Here is a 24,544-nt window from a genome sequence, read left to right as displayed (position 1 = left end):
ACCAGCTGCAAAGTCTCTGAGTTACTGAACGTTTACACCACTTTGCAGCATACTTGAAGTACATGCTCCCTGTAAAATAGTGTAATTCACTGTATTTAGCCCAAACACAGAGTCGGTACTGAAACATCCCATCATTTCTAACACATACTGTATTTGTGAGAGTCATGGTTCAGTTTGGGATGAAGGAAACAAACCAAATACAGAGATATGTTTCTGTTCATATTAATGACCCTAACTCTCCCAGAATACAAATCAATAAAGGATACATGTCAATAATAATATCTACGTGTAAACATTCTCCTACCTTCATCACCAGGCTGCCGGGATTCAGATCCTCCGGTATCTCGACGCTGTTGTCGCCTCGCTGGAACACCGGAGCGTTGTCGTTCAGGTCCGTCACGTTGATGATGACCGTGGTGATGTCGCTGAGGGACGACTTCCCCCGACTCCCCTCCACAGACAGGTAGTACTCCCGGGTCACCTCGAAGTCCAGCGGGGCGTTCAGGGTCAGGAGGCCTGCAGGACGTTATGAAACTGTTATCAATGCATTCATCACCAGGAGATTAGAGGAAGTATATATTTCATATTCATACACACTTTTCTTATTATTCTTTTCATAGAATTTGTACTTTTTCTGGTTTTAGAGCTTTATTCTTAATTTTACTCTTATTTTCTTTTGTTCATATTTCAGTCTTGTTTTATTCGGTGCTGTGTTGGTATTGCATAGTCTTATAGCTGTGTGTGTGTGTGTGTGTGTGTGTGTGTGTGTGTGTGTGTGTGTGTGTGTGTGTGTGTGTGTGTGTGTGTGTGTGGGTGTGTGTGACATACGCGATGAACTCTCACTTCTGTCAGCTCAGTGAAGCTTTTAACCTTTAAGGCGATAAATCTGTCGGCAGCTGTCTGCACACAGGAAGTTTAACCTGGATTTACGGCAGAGATTCAGGAGGTGTCAGAGCGAGTCGTGTTGTTCGGAGGGGATGGAGTCCTCATTTACCTTAACCTCCCGTAAGTGTTAATACTCTTAACACGTCGACCTTTTCACCTCCGGCTCTGATTATTTCATCACAGAGGTCCTATTGTGCTTCCTGGGGTAGTTACCTCTCCTGTAGTGTGTTCTATCGGTTTTAGTGCATGGAAATGGCATGATTATCCAAATCATGCTTCTCTCAAGGAGCAACAAACCAAATCTTAACGTGTCATTTTTATTCCGACTGTTTAGCCGCTGCCAGCTTTAATCTAGACAAGAGGAGGAAAATGATTCTTATTTTTTGTGTTTACAGCACGGAGCGGGTCTGAGGAGACTCTGTTAGTGAGGTCATTACAGTCTGAGTGTGTGTGTGTGTGTGTGTGTGTGTGTGTGTGTGTGTGTGTGTGTGTGTGTGTGTGTGTGTGTGTGTGTGTGTGTGTGTGTGTGGGCTGCCAGCCAGTCTACTGAAACACACTTCATTACGATAAAACAAAATGTGCTCCAACAAAAACAACCAGCTCACTCAACACCTCCGGGTTTCAACAGGTACGTTATTTTCTCCTGGAACACGCAGCGCTGAGATCAGACAGAGATGTTCAACCAGCACGGGTCGAAGAGATCCAACGCTCATTTACTTTTGCACCTTTTTTCCACTGGAAGAAGGTTGGCTTTGCTTCAGTTTTTCCCGCGGTTCATTCGTACCTTTCTGCACGTTCTTACTAAACCAGCCTTGTAGAAAATCTATGGCTAATTTAAACTGATCAATAAAACCCAAAGATCCTTCTTGTTTATTTCACTTTGTAAAACTTCTAAATGCCCAATGAAGCTCTGGACCTCGAGCACGGATTCCCTAAACACTTCTACCTAAAAACAACTTTATATAAAATGAAATACTGAAAACAGATGTCACACACACACACACACACACACACACACACACACACACACACACACACACACACACACACACACACACACACACACACACACACACACACACACACACACACACACACACACACACACACACACACACACACACACAGTAATTTCAGTGTCAGAACCACCAGAGCCAGACGCTCGTCTTGGCAGCGGGCATGTCTGTGCAGATAGTTATGCTAATGCCTGAGATGTATTGTGCCACGCTGTTAGAGTACAGAGAGTCGTTAACATAAACTGAGGTATGATTTATGTTCAGCGGCTCGCTGCCAGCTTCCTGTCCTGTCCTATCACCGTGTAGTGTTCGCTCAAAACAGAAGTACTTTACTGAAAAGAAGAGAGTTTGAAGGTCTTTTACTTTAAAGAGTCTCTACTTTAAAGAGTCCTCTCCTGCTGATGTTCAGGTGTATATCAGTATGTAGCGTCTCTACTTTAAAGAGTCCTCTCCTGCTGATGTTCAGGTGTATATCAGTATGTAGAGTCTCTACTTTAAAGAGTCCTCTCCTGTTGATGTTCAGGTGTATATCAGTATGTAGTGTCTCTACTTTAAAGAGTCCTCTCCTGCTGATGTTCAGGTGTATATCAGTATGTAGTGTCTCTACTTTAAAGAGTCCTCTCCTGCTGATGTTCAGGTGTATATCAGTATGTAGAGTCTCTACTTTAAAGAGTCCTCTCCTGCTGATGTTCAGGTGTATATCAGTATGTAGTGTCTCTACTTTAAAGAGTCCTCTCCTGCTGATGTTCAGGTGTATATCAGTATGTAGTGTCTCTACTATAAAGAGTCCTCTCCTGCTGATGTTCAGGTGTATATCAGTATGTAGAGTCTCTACTTTAAAGAGTCCTCTCCTGCTGATGTTCAGGTGTATATCAGTATGTAGTGTCTCTACTTTAAAGAGTCCTCTCCTGCTGATGTTCAGGTGTATATCAGTATGTAGCGTCTCTACTTTAAAGAGTCCTCTCCTGCTGATGTTCAGGTGTGTATCAGTATGTAGTGTCTCTACTTTAAAGAGTCCTCTCCTGCTGATGTTCAGGTGTATATCAGTATGTAGCGTCTCTACTTTAAAGAGTCCTCTCCTGCTGATGTTCAGGTGTGTATCAGTATGTAGTGTCTCTACTTTAAAGAGTCCTCTCCTGCTGATGTTCAGGTGTATATCAGTATGTAGCGTCTCTACTTTAAAGAGTCCTCTCCTGCTGATGTTCAGGTGTGTATCAGTATGTAGCGTCTCTACTTTAAAGAGTCCTCTCCTGCTGATGTTCAGGTGTATATCAGTATGTAGAGTCTCTACTTTAAAGAGTCCTCTCCTGCTGATGTTCAGGTGTGTATCAGTATGTAGTGTCTCTACTTTAAAGAGTCCTCTCCTGCTGATGTTCAGGTGTATATCAGTATGTAGAGATTAGAGATGTCCCGCCCCCTTAGCCTATCAGGTACAATGCGTTGGAGCGCTAGTCAATTGGAGCGCGAGTGTTCCGGGAGAGAAGGCCTAAGCATAAACTGTGACTCTCAAATGGATCCTCAGGAAGAAGCAAACACGGACACAGCAAACAGGAGACTGAAAACAGCCGTGTTGTTTCAGTCAGAGACGATAACGAATGATCCAGAGAGTCCATAATAAATCCCTCAGATTAAAGGCTCATCAGATGCCAAACGATAAATAATAGACATCATTATTAAAGCTGTCGTCACGGAGAACTCAGGAGAACAGAAGGACTTCGGGTTGCAGAATCAGCCACCACCAACGTGTGTTTACATGTTTGCGTTTGTTTGTTCAGCACTCAAATATGTTGTCTGAACCCAGAAACTCTCTGTGGGAAACAAACTGACCCGTTCAACCCAGCCTTGATAGAGACGAGCCTTACGACACCTGTTTTACAAGTTACAGATTATATTTAGAGTATTTTTACAAGACAAATATTAGTGCACCGAACACATGCACACACAACAGACGTACAACCCGTGAAGATTCAAACTCAGAACCACAACAAATGATGTCACCATGTTCCAGAAGTAAACAAAGGAGGCTTGGATAAACAGAAAGCTGCTCACCTGTCCGAGTGTCCAGCAGGAAGCGTCCGTCCTCGTTGCCGGACGTGATTCGGTACGTGACTGGATCCGGCCCGCCCCCGTCCCTGGTCAGGGCGGAGACGCTCAGCACCTCGGACCCCACCGCTAAGGATTCTGGGAACCGGGCGGTGTATTCGGCGCTCAGGAAGACGGGCTGGTAGTCGTCCAGGGACACCACGTCCACCGTCACCGTGGCGATGGAGTACAGGTGGCGGGGCAGGCCGCGGTCGGTGGCTTTGACCTTCAGCTCGAAGGAGGGCGGCGTGTCGGGGGTCAGAGGTCGCTCCAGACGCAGGATCCCCGAGAACTCGTCCAGGGAGAAGAAGCCGCCGTCGCCCGACAGCAGGGAGTACCGCACCTCCGAGTTTATACCTGCAGGGGGGGTTGTCATGAGTGTTGATCTTGGAGTATTCTATTATTATGTTTTCTTATAAATAAAAAAAGCCGTCGTATTATTATCAATATTTGGATTCTTATTCATTTATCACTTTTATCTTAAAGAATTTTTCCTCATATTTACTTTTTTTATCTGAATAATATTCATTTTTTTCTCAGAGGATATCTTATTATTTTTCTAATAGGTTTGAATTACAGAATATTCTTATTTTCTCTCATAAATCGACCATTTTTTTCTGAGACAAATACTCATTTCACATACATTCAACACTAAAATGTATTTCTGATGAATGTATTACTTTAGCCTAATGAGATAACCGTCTCATTTTACCCATAAATGTAACCATTTTTCAAAATAAATCTTATATTTTCATTTGTTCTTTATTTTAATTATTATACCTCTGGTTCATTTCCCTTTTTTTTTCCCTACACTGCCTCGCATCACAGCATATTCATAAATAATAATTGACCTCATCTTTCTCTACATGTTTGTACCTTTAGATGAGATTTACTATTATTATTGTTGTTGTTGTTGTTATTGTTATTATTATTATTATTATTATTGTTATTATTATTATTACTATTATTATTATTATTACTATTACTATTATTATTATTATTATTATTATTATTATTATTACTATTATTATTATTATTATTACTATTATTATTATTATTATTATTATTACTATTATTATTATTATTATTATTATTATTACTATTATTATTATTATTATTATTACTATTATTATTATTATTACTATTATTATTATTATTACTATTATTATTACTATTACTATTATTATTATTATTATTATTATTATTACTATTATTATTATTATTATTATTACTATTATTACTATTATTATTACTATTACTATTATTATTATTATTATTATTATTATTATTATTATTATTATTATTATTATTACTATTATTATTATTATTATTATTATTACTATTATTACTATTATTATTACTATTACTATTATTATTATTATTATTATTATTATTACTATTATTATTATTATTATTATTATTATTATTATTATTATTATTATTACTGTTATTATCATTATTATTACTATTATTACTATTATTATTACTATTACTATTATTATTATTATTATTATTACTATTATTATTATTATTATTATTAGTATTATTATTGTTGTTATTGTTATTATTGTTATTATTTTATAAAGATGTATGTTCTGATTTAATTACCCATACTACACTTTTAATGTCATTCAGTGTTTCTGGTCATGTGACACCAGCCTGCGCTTCCTATTGGCTCTGACTGCTAACACATTAGCCGAGGATCTTCTGTTGTTATCAAAACCACATCTGGATTCCCACCGGGTGTGTTTATGAAGACATGATCCCCAAAACATCATATACCTTTCAACCTTCCACCATCAGGTTTTCACTATAAAGAATCTCTCTAAACTCGAGCCAATAAACAATGATTCAATTATGGGATGGTAATCCCTGCTACTACAGGAGGAGTGTTTACATGTAAACATGGAGGGCTGCAAAGAAGCTCAGTGGCATTAGTGTCAGTTTAATAGAACTCAAAATAAAAGGGGATAATAAACAGTTCATTTACAGCGTTGTTACGCAGCTCACAAATCTGAATAACTAAGTGGTTCATTTATGGGGAAGAAATCGATCTGATATCTGTGATATAGTGAAGAAAGCAACTAAAAAATAAACTGAATCGTCTGAGATGAAGGTATAATATCTCAAACATCTTAAGTCATTTAAACAGAAATAAAGATTCACTAACAGAATTACAGACGTGCAGGAAGAAGGTTATGAGATGTACTCAAAAAGAATCTGTAACACTTTCACATTTTTAAGTTGCAAAAAACCCCAAAAAAACTCTGAATTCTCGGAGATTAAAATTAAGATTAAAGAACAACTTATATTATTCAAACGTCAACACCGGTTTATATTTAGTATTTGATATAGTTTTTGCGAAACCTCTTTAAAAATAATGGGTTTTTGTCCAGGAACCATAAAGCTTCATTTCGCATTGTTGGATCAACTTCATCACACAGATTTTTACAGCAAACCCCTGTTCTGTTATACCTTTCCCTTACCCTGACCCCTGACCCTGACCCTGACCCTAACCTGACCCTGACCTGTAAAGTGACCAGTCTTATCTTCGAATTTTTTTTTTTAAAAGTCAAAAACATTTAACGCTTTGGTCGAAGGAAATATCACATTTTCTCATAACTTTACTAATTTTACGTCAGAATTTCTGTCTTTTTTTACGACTTAAATCTTGGAAATTCCCGTTTTTCAGGAATAATACTTGAAATGTATTTTCAATTTAGTTGCAATAACACGCCATCACAGGCCTCCTGTAAGTATCCATATTAAAACAATCTTAGAGACCAAAACCCCTTGAAAAGCTCGTGCACCCTGAACACGTCTCCCTGCAGCTCCTCAGAAACAAGCCGACATATTTTTGCTCCGAGATGTAACAAGCTAACTTCTGTTTCAGGATAATTACAGAGTGATAGGGGCGCCGTGATTGAAGGTCAACATTTTAAGCTTAAAGGACGCCTCAGCAAACAGGCGGTGCAGCAGCCTGCGGAGCAAAGATGCATTTTCAGTCTGTGAGTTTTTTTCAGATGTTTTTTTCAGATGTTTTTTTAGAAACATGTTATTGCAAATAAACCGAAACGCAAAAAAGTCCATTAGTCATTATTGTCTGTGAGAACGTTGTCTGTGTGGACAAAGAGGACAAGCTGCTGCACATCTGAAGGAGTGGCTCACCTGTGTGTGTGTGTGTGTGTGTGTGTGTGTGTGTGTACCTGTCTGAATTTGTCCATCATTTAGCATACAAGGATTCATTTTTTTGTATGTGCAAAATACTTAAACGTGAGGGTGTGTTTGTGCATTTTTATCCATCATCTTGTGTGAACTGGGGTTATTCGAGAGTGTGTGTGTCTCGTGGGTGTGTGTGTCTGCACCATGCACACCCACACTGTCTCAGAGGTCCATCTGGTTTGGGATGAAGAAACTCTCCTGCTTTACTTTTGTCTGTCTTTAGTTTTCAAAACTTTAAAACCCAACAAACACCGGAGTGATTTAAGAACAGTGAGATGAAATGGTTTTCTGAAACACACGGAGAAATGATTACAGAAAACAGACGTTAACGCAGTCTGGGTTAAGAGTTAAAACCCCCCGAGCATTTAATCATCACAGTGCCGTACAGGTGGGCGTTCCTGAGAGCAGACCTCTGTTGGGAATGGCTTAGTGTTTCATTATGTTCAGTATTAGTGAGTCTACATTCACACACTGCACTCACACAGAGGCGGGCCTGAGCGTTTGGCTCTAGAGGAGTTAAGGATCGCTGACTCAGGTTAGTCACAACATGTCCTGACCTGAGAGAAACACTTTGACGCTCTCTGAGCTCCTATTGTGTTTGCTTGTTGACAGTCAACGTGGAGAAGGAAAGTAGTTATGTGTGTCGAGCATCAATCAGGGTTTACACGCAGCCACTTTTCTTTATCTGGAGTTTGATTTCTGCTCATTTCCAGGTTCACAACTGTATTTTTCCATGCTTCAATGTTCAAAGAGGTCTTTATTTTCATTGCTGAGTTGGAAAAAGACAGATGCATAACTTAAAAGTAGTGGTGAAGTATTGAACACATATTGCTTATTACATTTTGAACAGGGTTATTAGTAATCTATAACCTCCCCTACACCCTACGCTTCATTTCACCCAGAATGACCTTTAAAGACGTACCGGTGTCGGGGTCTTTGGCGTAGATGACGGCGACGGGGGTCCGCACGGTGGTGTTGTCGAACACAGTGACCTCGTAGTGGCTGGAGGAGAAGAGAGGCGGGTTGTCATTCATGTCCTGCACCCTGAGCCGGATGTCCGCCTGACAGGAGCGCCCACCGCCGTCCGTCGCCTTCGCCACCAGGTTGTACTCCACCTCCCGCTCCCGGTCCAACACCGCCAGAGTGAACAGCTCACCTGGGGAGAGATTAACACACTGAGGTCATAATGAAGCCATCACATCACTAGGTCTTCAATCAGGCCAGAAAACCACTATTACTCCAGGACACGATCTTCAATCCAAAACCAAGGAGGCAATCCAGATCTAAAACCTCCTCCTGTTTGCCATCAGGTCGCAGAGTGAAAGTCCTGATGGCAAACTTTATACTACTTTATGTTTTTTGTCTGGGCGAAATAAGCAACCCAAAACAGACAAGACAGATGGGTGTTTTGACAGATATGAAGTGTGATGGATGTCAGCGAGGCGGGTCTGAAGAATAGAAATGTGTTTCAGTTCAGCGCCGATGGTACTCAAACACTTAACCGACGCCCTAGTGATCTGACCCAAAACAGACATACCTGTCCGGTGGTCAAGATGGAACTTGTCAGCGTTGAGCCCGTGGAGGCTGTAGGACACCTGACCGTTGGCCCCCACGTCGGGGTCTGAAGCCCGGACCTTCAGGAAGAACATTCTGGATGGAGAGTTCTCCATCACCGCCTCCGTGTACACCAGCTGCAACACGAGGATAAGGAGGTACAATCAGGTGTCATCTGCATAGAGCTTTATGTTGGAGCTTTATGTCGGACATTGACACCAAAGTTATTATCATGGGACGCTCACGCTCAACACAATTATCAAACACCATATGGAAAAGATAGAAGGGTTCATGTTACCCTGACCCTAAAGTGGGAATAAATATGAAGCGGGAAAGAGTTGCATGACAATAAAAAGCCCTCATCTGCGTAGAATTGAATCGGGTCATTTTGATAAAACATGTAATTAAATTAACTCTTAATAAGTTAAGGAGCAGTGTTTGTAACGTTTTGACAAGCTATAAAGAGCTGTGAGTTGTTTAACTAAGTTGCAGTATTTGATAAAGCACAAAACAAACTACATTTCTTATTTGTGTGTTCCTCTTGGTCCTGGATGTGTGGGCGCTGCAGGATGAAGTATAAATGGAGAATGGTTCTGAGTGCTGGCTCTGCAGAGTTGGATGTACTGTATTCAATATATATACTGTGTGTGCATACATCAGGAGAAGTTTGGAGTCACAACACTAAAACACTGTGCACTAAAACCTCCAATAAAACGAATGAGATTCTTTATTAGTGCAGGTTTTAGGAGGCACTTGTATTTCCTTAGAAACACTATTGGTACGATTAAGAGTGTAAAGAAAAGTACATTCCTGATTAAAGAGGTTATGTTAAGCTCGTTTTCTTTATGTTTCTCATACTGCCTGTGCCGCAGCACCTCTTTTCCCCCTCTGTCTGAAACCAGAGCCCAGTCGGTGAGCTGTCCTCCCTCACCTGTTCACACAGCGGGCTGTTGTCGTTGATGTCCAGCACGTGGACGTCCACAGTGACCGGAGCCTCGGACTTCCCGTCGGTGGCGGTGACTCTCAGTGTGTATCTGTCCTTAGTCTCTCGGTCCAGAGCTTCCTTCAGGATCAGACCCCAGCGACCCTCGTCCTCCTGGATGATGGCAAACTGGCCCAGAGGGTCCCCGTCTGCAGGGGGGGCAAATACCTCAGTTAGTAAAGATGTTATGTTCAAAAGGATCTTCCCTTTCACCAATAACAATAAGCAGAGCTGTAGCTATCGGTGCAGATATTGAAGTCATGCTTTTGCATTTGTTCAATATAATCTTCTTGCTAAAGTGGAACTATCATAAGACTCAGGTTTATTGCCAAGAAGTTTCCACAATGAAGGAATTTGCTCTGGTTTGTGCATTACACGGACACAGTAAGATATATGTGGTCAATAAAACATCAGAAAAACAGCAATACATGTCCATCACAGTGTCTTTAAGCACCCATAACTATTATACTAAAATGTAGTTGGAGAAAAGTAGAAAATGGACAGTCACAGAAACACACATTCGCACGTACTCACCTGTGATGTAGCACGTCACCAGTCGGTTCTCCAGCGACACGTCAGCATCCGTGGTGGTCATGGAGACGATGACTTCCCCGGGGCTGCTGTTCTCCACCACGGAGCCGCGGTACAAGTCATCGGAGAACTTCGGCGGGTTGTCGTTCTCGTCCGTCACCGTCACTTCCACCAGGACGCTGGAGGACAGCTTGGCGTCGCCGCCGTGGTCCGTGGCGGACACGTAGAATCGGTAGAGCCGGGTCTCCTCGCAGTCCGCCTCCCGGACCGTGGTGATCCAGCCGCTCTCTCCGTCGATGGAGAACACCTTGGTGATATCCATCATGGTGGTGTCGTCAGGTATAGACTCCAAGCTGTAGGTCACCAGACCATTGGTGTCGGTGTCCGGGTCGTTGGCGGTCACCTTGTGGGGCGAGACATGATTTTGCTTAGTTCAAATTGAAGCATTTTAAAGAAGTCTGTTTGTATATTTTAGGATATAAACGGTTGTAATGTGAGTTAAAGGAATGATATAACTGTGTTTTAAAAAGAAACACTGATCCAAGCGTTTTCTGAGCACCACAGCAGAACATGAACATCTCCCTTTTCCAAATGAGTCATTTCCAAAATGTATATCCTTATTGCTCACTTTGCATTCGAGCCAGATACAGAACTTGATGTTATATACCATAGTTCATAACTGTCGCTGCTTTAGCTCCTTCTGATTCAGTTAGATGGTCTGTAAAGGGTTCACGAAGTAGAAGAAATTCCCATCTCTGGCTTTTATTTCTGACTAAAAGTCTACCCCACTTCATTGAACGCAATTACTGTCCGAGTAATTAATTTCATGAATCATAAATCTTACAAACTACCAAAGCTAGTAACCAACATAGTTTTCAATCAGTATATTGTGATTATTAGCTAGTTCCAAAGATAGAACGATCTAGACTTTCTCGAACTCACCTGAATGACAGTCGTTCCAGCAGGCATGTTCTCAGCCAGGAAGGCCCGGTATGGGTTAGCATCAAACACCGGCTGGTTGTCATTCACATCTTGGACCTGGATGCTGACGGACACCAGCGACGCAACATCGGTCCCGTTGTGGTTCCCCTGAGCGATCACATCGATCCGATACCATTTTGTCTTCTCGTGATCGATGGTCTTCTGCAGCAGCAGCGTTCCGCTCTCCTTGTCCAAGCTGAACACTTTGTCCTTGTTGCTCTCCACAGTGTTCCCGTTCACCAGGCTGTAAATGAGAGGCATGTCGGAGTCCGCTCTCACTGAGCCGACCTCCGACCCAACGGGGATGTCTTCTGCAGCCGAGAAGGAGTACAGAGGCTCCGAGAACTTCGGTAGAGGAACCTCGGGAGGAACCACTTTGAGCTGAACGGGGACCGTGGAGTTATAGAAAGGAAGGCTGCCGTCACGGGCTTTTACTTTGAAGTTGAAGATCTTATTCTCCATGCCAACGAGACTCTCTTTCACGCTTACGACTCCAGTGAAGGGGTTGATCTCGATGATATCTTCGGTCACTTCTTCGCCTTCGTCTACCGTGTATGTGACATCTGCATTTTTGCCGTCATCCGCATCATAAGCCATGATTTGAATCACCGGGGAGCCTTTATTAACGGTGGACTGAATCGACACCTGGTACTCTGACGCTTTGAACTGAGGGACGTTGTCATTCTCATCTATCAGAATAATCTTGACCGTGCAAAAGGCCACTTTGCCGCCGCCATCTTTAGCCATCACTTTGATCGCGATGACTCTCTGAGCGGGGTTTTCTCGGTCCAGTGGTTGCGTCGTAACTATCTGCCCATCAGCGTCGATGGAGAACTTCTCATCGGCAAGTTTGTTAATGATGGTGTAGTCAACGCTGCCAAACGGCCCGTCGTCAGGGTCGATGGCGGCCAACCGGATCACCCGAGTTCCTGCCTCTGCGTTTTCCGCCAGCTCTGCTTCATAGAGGCTCTGCTTGAAGTGCGGACTGTGCCTGTTGCTGTTTATCATGTCGATATTGACTGGTGCTGTTTTCTGAAACACCCCGTCAGACACCGCCACCGTCAGGTTGTAGTAAGGGTCCAGATTCCTCTTACAGACGTTGGAAAAAGATATGAGTCCAGAGGATTCGTTGATGTTGAAGTAGCGGCCTCCGTTCCCTGAGAGGATTTTGTACTTGAGGTTGTTCAGGTCCGCGGTGTCCGGATCTGAAGCTTGGATTTTGATGACGATGTGGCCACACTTTGCCATTTCGTCCAGTGTGGCGTCATACTGGGAGCTGATGAAGTCTGGAGGGTTGTCGTTCACATCGGTGACATTTATGAAGACGTGGGCTTCACTGCTGAGAGGAACAGTGCCATTGTCAGTGGCTTTTACTTTGAAATGAAAGTGTTCAGTGGTTTCATAGTCCAGCACCTGTTTTGTCACAATCAACCCGCTGTGGGGGTCTACCTCAAAGAAATCAGTCTCGTTCTTCTCTGTTTTCACAATATGAAAGGTGAGATCTTTATTCCTGCCAGAGTCCCTATCAATGGCAGAGAGTTGTATCACAGAGGTCTCGATGGGGATCCCCTCATCAATGCTCACCTTGTACGCTACCTTCGAGAAAACTGGCGCATTATCGTTCACATCCTCTACTTCTATTTCAATGGAGGCCTCAGAGGAAGCTCCGGTCACAGAGTCGGTCGCACGCACTGTCAACACGTGCATGGTCTGGCTCTCGTAGTCCAGGGGGTTGGAGACGGTTAACACGCCGGTTTTGAAATCAATGTGAAAATGCTGTGAGGCGTTTTCCTCTTCCAGGTTGTAGATGAGCCGATAGCCCTCCGGATTCCTGGCCTGGACGTGTAGGATGGTGGTGAATTGTGGGACATTTTCTGGCACTTTCAGTGGATAAAGAAGGGTCTGGAAAACCGGGTTGGTTTGATTCCTCACTTGAATGCTGAGCTGGGCCATAGTGGTGTGACTTGGCTCCCCCTCATCTACAGCAAAGACCGTCAACACGTACTTATTCAGAGCTTCAAAGTCAAGAGGCTTTTGAAGGGACACATCACCTACGTCGGGATCGATCCTGAAAAGGTCGTAATCCTCCTCGAGTGAGTACACGATGGCCCCATTCTCTCCCAGATCTCGGTCGATGGCTGTTGCTTGGTATAACACATCCCCTGGTTCAGAGGTCTCAGAAATCATCATTGAAAAAGGCAAGTTTAGAAACTGCGGAGAGTTGTCGTTGACATCATCGATAAAAACCCTGACCTGCGTGGTAGCAGTCCTTGGCGGTGTTCTCATGTCTTCTACCTTCACCACTACGTCATAGGCTTCCTGTTCCTCACGGTCAAAAGGTATACCGGTTGTTTCAAGAATGCCTGATGACTGGGAAATGACAAACTTCCCCACCGGGTTCACCACAGAGTAAGAAACAGGCTCATTGAAAAAACAACCTGTGGTTTTGAGTGCCAGCAAGGTTTTGACTGTCTTTAGGTTTTCTCTGACACTTGCTGAGTACACCCTCTGCTCAAATCCAAGATCGCTGGCTGTTAGGTTTGTCACGTTGAGGTGGACAGTGGCTAAGTCTTTGTAGAGGCCGTCAGACGCTTTGACAACCAGTTTGTAAGACGGCCTGAACTCGGACACATTGCTCACGGTGATGACTCCAGTATTGGGGTGAATTGAAAAGGCATTGTGGAGATTTCCCTCGCTGATGCTGTATGAGACAGCTGAATCCAGATCCTTGGCCGTGACTTGCACAACCTCTGTATCCCTGACAGCAGGGAAGATGATGGATGGCTCATACACTGGCTTTATGAACTGTGGCGGGCAGTCGTTGAGGTCCAGGACGCGCACAGTGACCTTGGCAGGCTCCGATGCAAACAGCGATGGCTCCCCGGAGTCCTTTACCTGCACGGTGAAGTGATACTCAGCCGTGGCTTCAAAGTCAACCGGTGAGATTAAAGAGATGGTGCCCATACTGGAGTCTATCGTGAAGACGTTCAAGGCCTCTGGTTCGAGGATCTGATACACCAGCAGAGAGTTTGAATCTTTGTCAGCATCTGACGCCTGGATCACCAGAGGGGTGTTTCTTTCTCCCATCACCATGCTGTTTATGTGAGCCGACTCGCTTATTTGCCCCAGGTAGTCCCGCTGCTGGAAAACAGGAGCGTTGTCGTTCTCGTCGATTACGTAGATGAACACGACCGTCCTGGAGGAAGCTCCCGCTGTCGTGGACGCTGTGACTTTGAGCTTATAGGAGGCAGAGATCTCAAAATCAAGGTGGCTTCTGGATTGAGATCAACCCGGTGGAGGGGTTGATGTGAAAGGTCCGGTTTGTGTTGCCACTTTCTATCCCATAGTGCACAGCGGCGGGGCTGGAGGCCGAGATGGTGGTCACTGGTGTTCCAATAGTGCTCAATTCACTGATCTCTGTGAGGTAGTCGTCCGAGGGGAAGGCAGGAGGGGTTTGGTCGGAGATGCGGATGTGGACGTGGACGGAGCAGAGGTCAGAGCGCGGAGGGAAGCCCTGGTCCGTGGCTTTTACCGTCAGGTGGAAGTGATCCTGAGGCTGGAGGTCCAGAGGTTTGTTCACGCTGATGGAGCCCAGCTCTGGATCAATGGAGAAGATGTTGTCGATGTTCCCTGCAGAGAGACAATAAATGATCTGTTACTTTAATACAACAGCGGTTTTTAGCCTTTGCAGACCATTTACATGCAGAAGAACCAATAGAATACACTACAGGAAAGCATTAAAGAGCCTCTTTATCGAAAAACCCCTGTTTGGTCAACGTCGTCCTAAAAATCTGGATCATTTTAATATATTTTTAAATTATTGTTATTATGTTGGGGGTGTCCGGTGCCTTGTTCACCATGGCAGGGCCCAGGAGGGGAACTGGGACCTCTCCAAGTACCATTCCACATTCCACATATTAGGTCTGTTCGGGGACTTGAACCAGCAACCCTACTATTCCCAGTCCAAGCCCCTACTTACTGAGCGACTGCCAGACCAGTTCCTCTAAAATGCAATATCGGTCAAAATAATCAAAACCTTAAAATTCTCCTTTGCTACAAAAATGAACCTGACCATTCTTCAAGGTTTCAGCTATGATCAAGATGGTTAAACGTGCCATTATCTGGACTGAAAGTACTCGTGCATCCTTTCGACCTCTCTCTCGTTATAGCGGGACTGATGTGTTGAAGATTGCATTATTGATTTGATGGAAATCCTCTTTCCCAAACAGAGAAATTCAGAGGCAATTCGGAGGCATTTTCTGCCCTCAGGCATCACCAGTGTGTCCTTGACCCCTCGGTTTCACAGGAAGTATTCAACATCTGAGGGCTGCGGTTGAAAGTGTCATCTCCCGGCGGTTTAAATTAGGAAATGGCAGCAGCTCCCAGGTGTGATTACGTGTATCGGGATGACTGTAAAGAAGCAGCCACCATAAATAAAATATCTTTAAAAAGCCTTTGTTCCCGCTCACCGGAGTTCAGAGAGTAGCTGATGTCGGCATTGCTGCCCATGTCCTTGTCCAGCGCTTTGACCCGGAGCACCTCGGAGCCCGGGGGGGCCAGGTTGGAGATGCTGGCCTCGTAGCGGGTGCTGAGGAAGGCCGGGGAGTGATCGTTGCAGTCCTCCACCTCAACCACCACCTTCACAAAGTTCCTCTTTGCTGGGATCTCCTGGTCACGCACCTGAGGAATAAAGAAGAGTGTTAATGTGGAAGAAGTCAAATAAATCGCACAAACGTAGGTATTGCAGCAGGTTTGTATATTCAGATGGGATTTTTACTGCATTTCATACGATATTGTGTGGAATTTATTTTAGATTTTCCATTTAATGTATGTATTATTTTTATTTAAGATGCATCTTGATTTTCCAAAGGCACTTTTCTGCTCATCATTGTTAACAAACATAACATTTTACAATTGATATAATATAATCAGATTAAAAGGAGAAAACAAAACAAAAATAAACAATAAAAATGTAATAATAAAAGAATAATAATCAAAAATAAATATTAAATAATTAAATGAACAATTAAATTAAATATATATATTATAAAAAATAATAAAAGGGAAGACCCTTCAGTTATTGCACCTTTATACAATATAACTACGTACAAAGGAATATTCTACGGTGCCGTTGGGACGCTTAGATCAATTAAAGATTCCTGTTAAAAATAAAGCTGTTTTTTAAACCATGACTGTTGCCGGGCAGGTTTCACTGTATTTCCCTCCTTACCATCACGATGAGCGTGTGCACAGGGATCGTCTCGTAGTCCAGCTCCTCCGTCATCACCAGGACTGCGCTCTTCGGGTCCAGGTGGAAGAACTTGGTGCTGTCCGGGTGGAGGCTGCTGTGGATGGAGAACACCAGCTTACTGTTGGCGTCGGCATCCTGAGCGCTGATCTGCAGGACGTCCTTCCAGGGGGACGTGTCCTCGGGGACCCTCACCTTAAACACAAGAGGAGGGTTTTAAGTAAAAAGAAAGAAAATCAGGACGAAAGAACTGATAGGAATCTGAATGCTTGGTTTATTTTTGTTTGTATTGATTCTTGGTATCAGATGTTCAGTAAGAGCAAATATTTTAGAGAAGGAATCAAAGAATTTAACTGAGAGAAAATCATACAAACCCAGAACAGAAATGAGTAAAGCATGGCCTGAGGTACTTTAAAACCCATCAGAATTTACAGAAGCCTGCATAATCAAACATGCTCCTTCTCTCGAACTTCAACACAAAGATATGACAGATAAGATTCAGGGTGATTTACAAGATCTGAAGAGAGAGAGAGCAAAGACTAGAGAAATACAAGTGAGCAGTTAATACTTGATGTATAAAACTACGGAAAAAACAAATTAAAAGATGTGGATCTCTGTTTTTATAGCAGACACAGAGCTCTACAAATTGAACGGATGTGCCTCTAACCTGGTACAGCGGCTTCAGGAAGACGGGCCGATGCTCGTTCATGTCCAGCACCCGGATGTAGGCCTGCAGGTTATGGGGAGAAGAACGATGCTCAGCACGAACAACATTAAATATGGAAATCATGCAGAGGTTCAAAGCAGCTTAACACCCTGTAACTGAGCTGCTGCTGCTGCTGCAGGATTCAGGATTCACATCTAAACCAGAGATTTACTGACGGAAGTTTTGGGATGTTTTTGTCTGAAACTTCTGCTGCAGCTCAGTGGGATGAATTTAAAGGGACGCAACTTGTTGAGAGGGCTGGGTTTTTGGTACATTCTGTCCTTAAAGCAACAAACTACAGGGTTTTATTGCATTTATTATTGTTTAAAATGCAAATTAGTATCGCAAAAAGGTGAGTTAAGTTCATATAAATGTAACTCTGTGTGTTAATGGGCAAATTATATTGTGTTGCAGTCCCCTAAAAGTGTCCAGAGGCAGACTTTGCTAATCTCTTGTTATTTAAGCCCCTAATTCCAGGGTCTAATCAACCTGCTTTTCTTCCTACTTTTACTCGTGTTTCTCACCTGTGTGGTGGCGCTGCGGTGGCCGTCGCTGACCCGCACCGTAATGTTGTAGTTGGAGCAGCGTGCAGCATCCAGCCTCCGGGCGATGGAGATGGTGCCCATCGTCCTCTGGATGTCAAAGTCCTTCTCGTCGTCTCCTCCTGAGAGACACAGAAATTAAGATACTCCATCAGGTGTTGGTGCTGCAGTGTGACGGCCTCCAGCGGTCAGTGTGGTCTCTCTGTTTGCAGGAAGGATGCATCGTCCTCCTGCAGAAGAACCTGCAGCGATTTCCCTGCGGGGGGCGCTACCATTTATCACCCACTTCCTAACTTTGAAACGCCCAAACTCAAGTCTGGTCAATCTGCAGTCTCTGCTTCCTCCTTCCTTCCCTATTTCCTCCTCTCCTCCCTCCTTTATCCTGCTTCCTCTTTTTGCTTCATGACTCCTCTCTCAGCAGGATGTGTGTATTCGTGAGAAAGGTAAACCTCATGCCTGCTGCAGCAGATGGTGTTTATTAAGACGTCCACCTTGCAACACACACACACACACACACACACACACACACACACACACACACACACACACACACACACACACACACACTTTTATGCATCTACCTTGGTCATGATCGAGGCTGCACATTTGAATCCTTTTTGCATGTCAACTAATGAATACATTTTGCCCTATGTTCTCCAAAGTCAAACCCAGATACACACACTCTGTTTGATCCTGATCCATAGATAATTGGGTAATTAAGAGGTCTATTTCTGTCAGTTAATCACTGAGCTGAAACTCTGCAGTATATGGAAAGTATTGACCTTTCTGTCATTTTCAGGCTCCGTAGTTTCACAAACTCCTCCTTCAGATTTCATCCGATCCAATTGAAATGTTTTAAGTACCAGGGAAGTTGTAATTCTTCTCTCCGAGTTTGTCTCACGGCCAAAGAGGCTGATAGACATCTGCTGCTGGAGAGGGGGCAGGTAGAAATGCCTGATCATATCTGCATGAGAAAGTCCTCGCTGTGACACAACAACATTCCCTCATCGGTCCACAAAATGAGGGTCAGAGATACACAGTCTGCGAGGTTTGGAAAAAAGACACTACTGGCGGTTTATTTTGACTGATGTAAGAGGAGTGGATCATTTGCACATCATTATTCTACTAAAAAATCCACTAAAGTCTGTAGCTGCACATATTTCACTTAACACATATTGTGCTATTTGAATATTTAGTATCACGACTGGGAGGAGACTGCTGTGGTTTAGAGTTGTCCAGCAGTGGCTCAGTAAGTAGGGGCTTGGACTGGGACTCGTAGGGTCGCCGGTTCAAGTCCCCGAACAGACTTGAAATATGGAAAGTGGACTGCTACTTGGTCCAGAGGGGGGAGAGGTCCCAGTTCACCTCCTAGGCCCTGCTGTGGTGCCCTTGAGCAAGGCACCGGACACCTCCAATCCCCCCTCCCCATTGCTCCCCGGGCGCTGCACAATAGCTTGCTCACTGCTCCTAGTACTAGGATGGGTTAAATGCAGAGGACCAATTTCACTGTGTGTGCTCTGCTGTGTGCATGTATGTGATAAAAGAGGGTTTCATCCTCCCATTCTAGTTGAAAAAAGGCCTCCTCGTGAGGTCACATATGTCTCAAATTTCTAACAAAAAATAGAGAACAAGAGAAGCAGGAGGAGGGGAAATATAAGAGGTTGGTCTGACAGCTAAAAGGCCATCAGCGATAATTACTGATTGGCGCTGACGGCCCACACAGAGAGTACAAGGCTGCACGATTATCAACGCTACGACTAAAGCCTGATTGATTGAACACACAGCTGTCGGAGACAAACTGCACTTTCAGAGTATTGTATTTAAAGGTGCTTTACTCCACTGTGTTTATCCTAGAGTCGCTGTGGATGTGTTTGATGCATGACAAGTGTGAGGGTAAGGTCCTGCAGAGTCCGTTTTTTTGATAATGATTTATGGCATTTAAACTGTGTTTTCACCACAGAAAAAAAGCCCATTATGAATGACTTTCACTGCTAGCTGATGTTCTGCTACCTTAGGGATGTATTCACCATGTTGTGTCTGCTCTAGGGCACTTTCATTAATACTCTCACTGCCAGAACCGTAGACACAGACCCGCACTGCAAGTTTAACCATAGTGTATTAAATAATACATCTCATTTAAATGACTAGAGCCACCAATTTGGCCTTAGCAAGCTAGATAGCTCAAATGTGCTAGCTAGCTTGTTAGGTAGCTAACGTAAGCTAGCTAACAACTTAAATAGATAGTGAACTTAAGCTAGCTTTTTATTAGATAGCTAACGTTGGCAAGCTAGCTCATTAGATACATAGGTGAAGTGGGGTGTTAATTAATAGTTCTAATTTAAATTATGAGAGCCACCAATTTGGCAAAAGTTAGCAAGATAGCTATTGTTTACTGGGTAGCTTGTTAGCTCGGTAAGATATAAAGCAAACTTAAGGTAGCTTGAAAAGTAGCTAGTAAGATAGATAGATGCATAACTAGTTAGCTACATATCCAATGTTTTAGCTAATTAACACACTGATTGATTAATTTAATTCAGTCTCTAGGTGAACTTGTTTTTATAAATGGACCTCTGTCTCCTCTTCTGGCAGTGAGAGTTATAATAAACTGTCCTCATGAGCTTTAGTCTGGAGTCACCGTGATTATAGAACCAATATTGTGTGCAGTAGTTAGCATGATAGCATACTGCCAGACTCCCGAGGATAACCAGGACTGGATGCTTCACGACTCTCACACAGAAATGTCAGAAGACGTAACGTCCGGCGTCAGCAGCTCTGGGAGGACGGCAGGACTCCGCAGGGCTGCTGAGAGTCTGCTGGGTTCTGGCCCGGATCGAGTTTGGCACGGTGGACTGAACAGGAGGAACCTCGGCCTCTCTCTGCACCCGCAGGCAGGAAACAGCCTGGCACACTACCATGTGTTTTCCTACGAGGCTCGAGGAGAATCAGTCTAAACCATCCGGGGATTATCCACAGTTTTATTAAAAACTACAACACGTTTTCCTGTTGGTGTGAGTCAAATGTATCCTGTTTTATAAATGTTTCATTAATACACAAATAATGACAAACACTTGAATTAAATGTGTTTAATTTAAATGATTAGCATCTGGTGCTGCTACTAAATCATGAATCCGGACAAAAACATCATGTGATATGTCAATTTAGGTCAAAATACTTAACTTTTGGTGGCATTTTAACTCAACTAAGGGTTTTATTGAGTGTAAATGGGGTTTCATGACTATAAACTCAATAAAAATAAGTAAAACGTGTTAAAATTAAGTAAATTAAAGGTGTTACTGAGATTTAGAGATGCACACTTGACGGGAACACAAAAGTTGCCACTGTCCTCTTCACCATGTGTAAGGAGGAGGAGGAGGAGGAGGAGGAGGAGGGAGGGAGAGGAGGAAGAGGAGGGATGGCCAGTTGTCCCTCCTGTGGAGATCTGGCAGGTGATGAGAGGAGGGGCTGGTGATTTATCCTCTCAAAAAAAATATCCCGCTGATAACACCGAGACCTTTTTTCCTCCTCCTCCCCATCCTCCTCTTCTTCTTCCTCCTCCTCTTCTCCTCCTCTTTATTTATTCATCCATCACTAAGCTTCTCTGTTGGCAGGGTTGTTTTATTTAATCTGGTTGTGTTTAGTTTATCCTTCCATCCTGTGAACATTCATCTGAAATCTTGAATTTCTTCGTGTGTGTGTGTGTGTGTGTGTGTGTGTGTGTGTGTGTGTGTGTGTGTGTTCCCCCTCACCTATGATGTCGAACCACTTCAGCCGGTGGGCTCCCTCCGTCATGATGATGCCCACCATGTGAGTGACAGGTTCCGTTTCCATGATGGCGAAGGTGAAGAGGGGGTCGTCGAACGTGATTGGCTCGTCGGAGGGCGGCGGGGGGGCGACCCACTCAATGTCGAGTCTCGCCGTGGACGAGTGGGACGGGCTGCCCTGGTCCGTCGCATTAATCTGGAAACCAACAGAGAAATTAAATCAGTTTTTTAACGAAGGAGCTGGAGGGTCTCAGTGTACGGGGGCCCACGAGGTCCCATTTTTAAAATATTATTTAAAGCAGGAAAAAAAATGACAAAAACGAGACTTTAGTCTAACCATGAAAATACAAAATATTCATTGAAAAAAATTCAAATAAATATTGTTTCTAATTCAAATAAAAAAGAAAATGTTTAATCAAGTTTTCAAACTTTGTTGTGATTTTTAGATTAAAATGTTGTCGTTTACATTTCGTCAGATTTGTTAGAAATATTCACGTGAAAGCGCTTAATGTTTTTATGTCAGAATAAGGGGTTTAATTTAATTACCACAACAGTAATGATAAACGATTGAACAATGTGTGTGTATTCCAATTAAGAGCATCTATTGTCAGTATGTGCTGCCAATTAATCAAAAATACTAGAAGTAAATGATGATTAATACATGGCTTTTGTCTCCTCCTGTTACTGTCAAAAGATATTGAGCTGTTTTAGGAAACTACTGAGTCCTTTTCAAAGCAGTCCTTTTCCCTAGGTACCAATGAGCTCTGGTCTGAGGTCTGAGGAGTGGGAGTGTGGAGAGAGTTGGTTTAGCTCTTTGTCAGACTTCTTTAGGACAAGAGAAGCATAGGATAACATCTGCCTCCCCTTTAGCTTCTTCTTAATGAGAGTGTCAGCGCAGGAGGAGAGTAGTTGGATGTTTCTGACATTTCTGATGCTGATTAACCTCTCTGACTTAAACGATGCAGAGCGATGACAAGCAGCATTGGGTTTACAGGCAGGTGTTAGTGACGGGTATTAAGCACGGGTAATTTAGCCTCTTCAGCAGCAGGTGGGCTCGGTTAAAGACTTCACACCACAGAGGCACATAAAACCCTTTAGAGAAAGTATTTACCTGCAGCCTTTCTCTAAAACAAGCTCATTATCACTGCTGCTGACGGACAGGAGACACACAAGTCAGAGAGGGTGCAACAGATTCGGTTGCAAAAGTGCAGGAAATCCAGTTTGTGTTTTACAGTTTATATGATTATTCGTGAGTGAAATGAGCAGGAAGAGTCAGGGCATCTAATCTGTTTTCTATGTCAGATGCATAAAGCTATGGTGTATTTACTGTGTGTGTTTTCCTGGTTTAACTTAAACGATGGCAAAAGCATGTGCTGCTTTCTTTTTCCACGTTGCATAAGGAGGAATAGTAAGTCTATTACCAAAGCATCTCAGAGACATGGATGCAGTTTATTTGGAAAAAGCAAACACTTCCAGAGAACACGTGGATTTGGAAGTAGCAGTGTTTTCTGAAATCAGATGCATTAAAATTAAAGCCTGGAATTGTTCCATGCATGAGCCATCAGACTGATCAGAAGTTGGATATTTGATTTATCCCAAGGGAATAATTGGGTTTTGTGACAGTTGCTTAATCTAAAAATGAAGTTAAATAAATATAAATAAAAAATAGACCGAAAAAAAAGTATATAAAAAAGGGACTGAATGAGAAGTAATAAAAATATTAATAAACAGTAAGTGTAAAAATATGTAAAAAGAAAAAAGAATATAGAATAAAGTCAAAGTAATAATGTGCAGTGAAAGGAAACAGAAATGAAGTGTATATAAACACAAGAAGTTAAAGAGGAGGGATCCCTCTCCAAGGACTGACGGACAACCCCCCACCGTGAGTATGCTGTAGTTCCCCGGCCAGAAGTCCCCGTGCGCCGTCACCACTCCGGTCAGAGAGTCGATCTCGAACCTCTCGTCCTCGTCGCTCTGCAGCGTGTAGGTCACCACGGCGTTCGAGCCCTCGTCGTCGTCACGGGCGACCATCCTGCAGACCTCCTGTCGGCCCGCCTGCTGCCGCTGCTCGGGGAGCTTCACGTGGACCAGCTTGTCCGTGAACTTGGGTCGGTTGTCGTTGGCGTCGAGGACTCCGATCACCACGGTGGCGGTGGAGCTCAGAGGAGGAGAGCCGTTATCTGACACGATGACCTGAGGAAGGAGAAGACAGGCTTAATCATTATAAATGTTAAAGCTGTGTGTGCAATAGAAACACTGGTATTAAACACTATTGCAGAGGTTACATGTCATCATAATTTATGCTTTATTTAAAGCCAGGTTTATTTAGTAAAAGCAACACTAAAAAGAGTTCATATTTAAATACTGTTATAGCCTTAGATTGAACAATGTTTCCTCTGGTGATTCCTTTAGTTTTTCATTTGACTTTAAATCCTTGATATCTAACATTTTTAATCCCTGAAAAATGTATTTATTGCATTTGCCCAACATTTTTCTGTCTAATTGTTTCTACTTTGATTCTTTTTTCACATTCCTTATTGTGTCTTAGAGGAACCCTATCATTTTCCTTATTTATCATATGTTACCCTTAATTCTGCTTAATTACATTAGTTTAAAGTAGTTTCCTCATCATGTTCCTTATTTATTCCACTCATTCTTACTATTTATTCATTCTTTCTTTCTTACACTTTCCCCATTTTTAATTTTCCACATTTCCTTATTTCGTTTTTTAATTTGTTTCAGTTTTTGTTTTTTCAAAATGTCAAATGTAAATATAGGAGTCTCACCTCGACAATGTGTTCTGGTTTATCCTCCCGGTCCAAAGCTGAGAGAGTGCTGATAATACCTGCACACACACACACACACACACACACACACACACACACACACACACACACACACACACACACACACACACACACACACACACACACAATGAAAAAAAAAATCATTAGTGAGTCTCTGTCCTGGGAAGTGAGAAAGCTAATTGCACCTAAACAAACAAACAGACAGTTCTCAGAGTGCAGCTGCTGTT

General features: G+C 43.0%; 1 protein-coding gene and 1 long non-coding RNA gene across 2 annotated transcripts in view; one reads left to right on the top strand and one right to left on the bottom strand.

The window, feature by feature from the left end:
- Positions 1 to 24,544, bottom strand: part of fat2 (FAT atypical cadherin 2) — a 76,459-nt gene that overhangs the window by 28,861 nt on the left and 23,054 nt on the right. Inside the window, 15 exon segments of the mRNA XM_063876289.1 lie at positions 305 to 516; positions 3,951 to 4,340; positions 8,128 to 8,361; positions 8,743 to 8,896; positions 9,691 to 9,890; positions 10,276 to 10,675; positions 11,215 to 14,523; positions 14,525 to 14,883; positions 15,723 to 15,933; positions 16,484 to 16,696; positions 17,169 to 17,231; positions 17,732 to 17,871; positions 21,496 to 21,706; positions 23,392 to 23,703; positions 24,297 to 24,355. Coding sequence (XP_063732359.1) covers positions 305 to 516; positions 3,951 to 4,340; positions 8,128 to 8,361; positions 8,743 to 8,896; positions 9,691 to 9,890; positions 10,276 to 10,675; positions 11,215 to 14,523; positions 14,525 to 14,883; positions 15,723 to 15,933; positions 16,484 to 16,696; positions 17,169 to 17,231; positions 17,732 to 17,871; positions 21,496 to 21,706; positions 23,392 to 23,703; positions 24,297 to 24,355 — 6,467 coding nt within the window.
- Positions 19,493 to 21,906, top strand: LOC134859661 (uncharacterized). Its single transcript, XR_010165132.1, has 3 exons — positions 19,493 to 19,642; positions 20,486 to 20,757; positions 21,518 to 21,906. It is a non-coding gene; the product is annotated as an uncharacterized LOC134859661 (long non-coding RNA).

The sequence above is a fragment of the Eleginops maclovinus genome, chromosome 23, assembly GCF_036324505.1.
Source record: "Eleginops maclovinus isolate JMC-PN-2008 ecotype Puerto Natales chromosome 23, JC_Emac_rtc_rv5, whole genome shotgun sequence".
Lineage (NCBI taxonomy): Eukaryota > Metazoa > Chordata > Actinopteri > Perciformes > Eleginopidae > Eleginops > Eleginops maclovinus.
This window is presented reverse-complemented; position numbering and strand designations above follow the sequence as displayed.